This window comes from Paroedura picta, chromosome 2, assembly GCF_049243985.1.
Source record: "Paroedura picta isolate Pp20150507F chromosome 2, Ppicta_v3.0, whole genome shotgun sequence".
Classification (NCBI taxonomy): domain Eukaryota; kingdom Metazoa; phylum Chordata; class Lepidosauria; order Squamata; family Gekkonidae; genus Paroedura; species Paroedura picta.
The window spans coordinates 88,202,805-88,208,804 of record NC_135370.1 but is presented as its reverse complement, the minus strand read 5'-3'; the positions used below and the strand labels follow the sequence as shown (position 1 = coordinate 88,208,804).

General features: G+C 41.1%; 1 protein-coding gene across 5 annotated transcripts in view; it reads right to left on the bottom strand.

Moving 5' to 3' along the window:
• Window positions 1-347: 347 nt before the first annotated feature.
• TNNT3 (troponin T3, fast skeletal type) overlaps window positions 348-6,000 on the bottom strand; it is a 43,591-nt gene continuing 37,938 nt past the window's right edge. For 4 of the 5 annotated variants that reach the window (XM_077321503.1, XM_077321506.1, XM_077321505.1 and 1 more), the window contains one exon: window positions 348-750. In XM_077321503.1, coding sequence (XP_077177618.1) covers window positions 702-750 — 49 coding nt within the window. In that variant the 3' untranslated portion in view covers window positions 348-701. Of the gene's footprint in view, window positions 751-3,083; window positions 3,125-6,000 lie in introns of all 5 variants that reach the window. The other variant, XM_077321504.1, reaches the window with a different exon arrangement.

Sequence of the window (6,000 nt, the reverse complement as noted above, 5' to 3'; positions counted from 1 at the left end):
CAACCAAATGATACTACTTAGTTCTAGATTTCCAAAGAGGAGACTTGATAAGATTTATCAGGACTGATAACAGATAGAGACCCACTTGTTTCAGAGACCCACTAGTATCTTCTTTCTTGACTCAATAATTTCTTTCTTCAGGCTTTAGTGGTTGTAAAGTTGCAATCATGTGCAGAGCGATCCTATGTATATTCAAGACAGTGAGATTAACTTCTGAGTCATTGGATGTGATTTATGTGTTTTTCCTAGGTATGATGCATGTATTTACTTCAGTGGTCTTTTACATCTTTCTGCCATTTATTTGGGGCAACAATACGTCAATTATAAAAGAAGAATGGCTAGTCATGAACTGTATGGCTGAATTATATTATCGGTCACACTTTATTTACAAAACCAGGAGATTCATACACTGCAATCTACAGGGCAGCGTAGGGCTGGTATCAGGGAAATGAAGGACACACGCAGCAGGTGGTAAGAGGTATCAGCAGGGAGTCATCTTCATCCCAGAACAGCTGGCTCCCTTTTGATTCTGAAAGAGGTGGGAACTCTTGAAATAAGCAATAGGCAATCCAGGCTGATGTTGCATCTACGGTTTTGCTCAGGTGAAGGAACGGAATTCATTTTTAAAGAAGGAAAGAGAGGCCAGCAATGTTTAGCCATGCCACCGCTGATGATTCTGCCTGCAGATGCCTTTGGGATTTCTATTTCCAGCGTCCTCCAACTTTGCCCTTGGCTCCGGCCTTCTTGCTGCTGTAATAAGGAAAGGAGGACTATGTCAGTGTGGGCTACTGCCTTCATAAGTGTTTACAATCCCTGTCCTTTTGTAGGTTCTGTTGTTTGTAATAAGAAGCTCTATATTGTAGGCGATAAGTCACTAGAACAGACAAAATTGTGTCTCTTCAACTGGGAGCATGATCATTAAAAATAATATTTTTCAGAGTCAGTTTGCAGCTTTCAGTTATCCAAGCAGCCAACTAACAGTATGTGGATCAAATCTAGCCCCTGAAGTAACAGTATATCACCACAAGAGGCCCTACAAAATATGTGGTAGTCTGCATGTCATTTTGCACCCATGATTTCATTTATATATATTATAGCTGTAAAAATTAAACATTTCAGACATTAATTTTCTCTCTCTTTTATGTAGGTCCTGGCCATCTCCACAAACATCCACCCCACAACTGGAAAGCCCTTGTGCCCTTTTTAAAATGCAGCCTATTTCTTGTGCAACAAAGGAGACCACTATGTAGAAAACTGAATAGCATCCATCCTTGATTTTAACCCCAAAGGGCAACAATGCACATATATTGGTATAAATATTCTAGTTTGATGCTTATTTCATGTCTAATGAGTCATGGGTTTTCACAAAGCACTCTCCCTTAGAACTCCAAACATACATTTAATCCTAACTGGTTGCAATAACTCAGTTTCCTAAGGATGAGGGGAACAATTCCTCACATAGTCTTGCAGAGATGGCACAAATAATTTCCAAATAATTAATTTTGCATGCATGAAGCAACATTCAAAATATGCATGGTACGTACCTTCCAGCTGAGAACAGGTGAGTTCCAGGTAAGTAAGTTAGTCTGGTGTTAGAGATTTTGAACTGTGGCAGTAAGAGATTCTTCCTGCAATGCCTGTGCATTGCTCAGTGCTCATTCCCAACCTTTCCATTGCAAACACATCCTGATAAAATGTTTCCATGAAGTGACTGAGCCATTTACATACAATTTAACCCTGGATGGTACTACAAGTAGCACAGTAAGCTAACCTGGAGTAATAGTCAGGGTTTTTATGGTTTAAGGTTTAGCATCTATGCTCATTAAGAAGCTTCTAGAGAAACTCATAAAACCACTAGGGGAGATCTATGCATACAACAATACTAAGAAATATCTTTAATGCTTACATGGCTGCCCACTGGTTTGTTCAGCATAGGTGGATCTGCCATAGTGACAATCTCTCACACATACATTCACAGAATGCATAATTTACCTGTCGGTTAACTCAGAAAGATATTCTGTTCTGAAAACAAACCTTATACATGAGAGACAAGGGCTTCTAACTCCCCCCTTCCCCCCCATAACAGACACCTAGCACCTCAGACTGAGATATCAGTGCTGCCACATGTGCAGGCAATGATGCCGAAGACAACCTATGATAGATCCCCTGCACTGCTTCTTTGCTGGCTAAGCAAAGATTAGGACCAGGGCATTTTCCTGTGAATCAGAAGCCAGAGTAGTACAGCAGTGTAGAGCTTCCAGGTGACAGCTCTACCTCCATTCCCCCAGCTCCAGTCCCCATGGTGGTCACCTCCCTGCACAATGGGAAGGAGGAGTTGAGGATACAGCAATACACTACAGCAAAATGGGTCTGTGAAAGATAGCAGAACAATCAGGCAATTATTGCAATGCTGTGGGGAAGAGGGAACTTCCCAACAGCATTAAACCCAAGTGTTAATTGCCCTCATTTCTCAGGATATATATTAATGATGATCTCTAGAATATCTCAATATCTCAATATAGACTTGCCTAGTTTCTCCAAACTTCCACTCCTCTCACAAACCCACCAACCACACGTCCTTCCTGTCTGACTACTTTGGCCTTTGTCTCTGATGTACAGAGTTTTCTTAATGAACACATGCAACAACAAAGACATAGAATAAAGCAAGCAGGAATGAATGTGAATGAGACCGGGGGGGGGGGTAACATAGAAGGTCATATGACCAGCTGAAAAGCCCTCACCTCATGGGATGCATGTGATAATGGCAAACCTGGGTATTAGTGTTATTACATCCTGTTCCTTAGAATCTCGGAAACTGCACAAAGGAAAATTCTTGCATTCAAAAACACAAGTCAGGGTAAAGAGAAGTATGACCACAGGGTAGCCTTGCAGAGAGTGTTGGAAGAGGGATGGGATTTTTTGCATCATAGGTATGGATTCACTTCAGTTTCACCAATGTTTTCTAAAAGGAATTTGCCCTGCCTTTAGCCTCCTCTCTTTCCAAGAAGAAAACATGTGGATAACAACACTGAAGTGGCTGCTTCTGTTACCTGAGCAGACTGGGGAAGAGTATGGGTACTTACTGTTTCTGGGCCTGATCAATCCGGTTCCTGAGAGTGGTAATCTGCAAACAACATACATGACCACGGTTTTTAAAGTGATCTAGTTTCCCATGATGGAGGGAAAGTTTTTACCTGGTAGGAGTGCTGCTTCATGCAGCTGAGAGAGGATCGTAAAGTAGTCCTTGAGGGAGGAAAAAATTAGAGACAAACACATTGCTAACTGGAAGGCCACTTACCAGCAAATTTGTTCTTTTTGTGAATGAAATAATGCAAGAAATCAGGAAAAGGCTATCTCTACCACCTTGTAAAAGTGATTATGTTGGTCAGTTTCATGGGAACAATTATATTAGAGGAGTGTAGTCACATTGAGAGCAGAATCAGCATTTGGAAAAGTAAACTGACCTTTGTGATAACTCTAGCTCACTGCTTTATTATTTCAAACTGGATATATTAAGGGCCATTCCGCACCTCTAAAAAAATAGCATTAAGCAACCACAATTGCTTAATGCTATAAAAAATCACGAAGAGCCTCTGCGCCGAGTGGTAAGGCAGCCGTCTGAAAGCTTTGCCCATAAGGCTGGGAGTTCAATCCCAGCAGCCGGCTCAAGGTTGACTCAGCCTTCCATCCTTCCGAGGTCGGTAAAATGAGTACCCAGCTTGCTGGGGGGTAAACAGTCATGACTGGGGAAGGCACTGGCAAACCACCCCGTATTGAGTCTGCCATGAAAACACTAGAGGGCGTCACCCCAAGGGTCAGACATGACTCGGTGCTTGCACAGGGGATACCTTTACCTTTACCTATAAAAAATCACACCCCCTGCCATTTCTCACCTCCTTGTTCTCTCGCTTTCTGACACTTCCAGGCACTCCATACAGCTGATTAAAATGGGACTCGTAATACCAGCGAGTCTCCCCCTGCCTGTCAATCATGGCAGGCAGCCAGCCAATCAGGTTTCTCCTAGCTTTAAAGGAAAAGCGATCTTTTTTTAAAGTAAAACTTCTTCATTGCTATGCCTATGCATATAATCATAGATGCATAGTGCATAGTTTAATGCCAGCCCATTTTTGAAGTTTGACATTTGAAGATGAACAGAAGTAATTTTTTTCCTGATTTTTTTGGGGGGAGGGCAGTTGAAAGACATGCTTTGTGTGCCAACTGGTGGGTGGGATTTTTTTTTGTTTTGTTCAGCCTCTATGGACCCACACATATTCATTGCTCCAGGCAGCTTGCTACAAAAATTAAAAAAGCCCCATTCTAGGGAGAAGGGAAAGGGAGGTGGGCATGAGGGTGGCTGCTGGAGACGGAGATCACACTACTTCTGGCCACTTTGGTTACGCACAGCCATTTCGCTAGTGGTTGCTGGTTCCTCTCCTCCCACTCGCGCAATATAGTTGGAGGAATCGACTTTATGCGATTCCCCAACTACCGCTTTAAAACGGAGGATGTAGCTGCCAGTTTGCTGCTGGAATGCTGGATGCTGATAACGTGTAAAACGTTTTTAAAAAGCGTCTGTAAGAGGCAAACCTTTCACTACATTTTCTGGGTGCAGAATTGCCCTTTAAGTTCTGTTCCTGGAATAAGCTGCCTATGCTCATTTCTTCATAATTTTTGCTGGAGATTTACCAGCCAGTTAGCAAACACTGATTTGGAAGACAGGGATTGAGTACTATTGACAAAAACTAGACATATGAAAGCTCCAGAGTTGGTTAACCACTTGAATTTGTTCAGCAGAAATAAGCCCAGGTTTCCCTCAGAGATGTCATACTGGAAACATGAAGCCACATCAGTCTCCACTCTGTGGAACCCAAAAATCTCAAACAAGGGTTGGGGAACGAGACACACACTGCATTTAGAGTGAGGAACTGGAACTGATTGGCACTGCAGAACAAATGCTGCAATCCTATAACATTTAGTAAGTGCCATTAAACTGACTGAGACTTACTCCTGAGTAGACCTACCTAGGCTTGTGAAGGTTGGATTTACAAAAACTTCAGCAATAGAAATACTCATACGAAGAAATGAAAACAAAAACCATCAACAGTTGAGTTGAAGAGCCTCACCTTTAGAGCTAACCCTCTTTCATTTTTTATTTATTAAAATATTTAAACCTCACCCCTCATGGCTTAACCCTGTTTACAGTAATAGTTTTTTTAAAAAAAATTCTAGTCATGTTGCCATAGCAGTACATTGACAGGTACCTTACAGTTTCTTCTAATTACTCCAAAGTGATGCATGGTACAGATCCTTCCTGCCTGATTGTCACCTGTTTGAGAAGACTGGATGGCAAGTAAGGGCCAAAGTGACCATTGTGGCTCCTTACAGCAGCTCACTTAATCCTGTGGTCCCTCAGGAACATACAAAGAATTTGTTCTTTTGATCAAATGTCCTACTTTTTGTTACTAGGGATCTTACGGGGGCCATCTTCTCCCAATAAAGCATTTAGCTAGTCAGCATAAGAATTCCCATAGGGGAAGGAAGAAAATATTATAAAATATACACCATATGTTATCATTATTGCTTTACTCATATTGTTTTTATTGTGTTTTTGGAATTGTTTTATTTATATTGTAAACCACCTTGCCTTCTTAAGGAATATTTTAAATAAATAAATAGAAAGAGACATGACAGGAATTTCAAATCAGTTTTCAGATTTTTGACCATCTACATGGATTTCTCTTCTTTTTTAAATGAAGGAGTGCTCTCTTTTCAGTTGTGATACTGAAAGTGAATCTCAAGCTCATGGAAGTCAAGAACAGCAAAATGTTTATCCTAGTTTTAATTACCTTTTCTATTGTTCCAGTTTCTCATATCACCATACAGTTTATATTTCCCAGCTCCTAAGAAATATATGACATGGATCCATTCACTTCAAATTGGTTGATGATGACCAAGTTGAATTTGAATCTCCTTTTCCTGGACCAAACGTACTCAACTCCT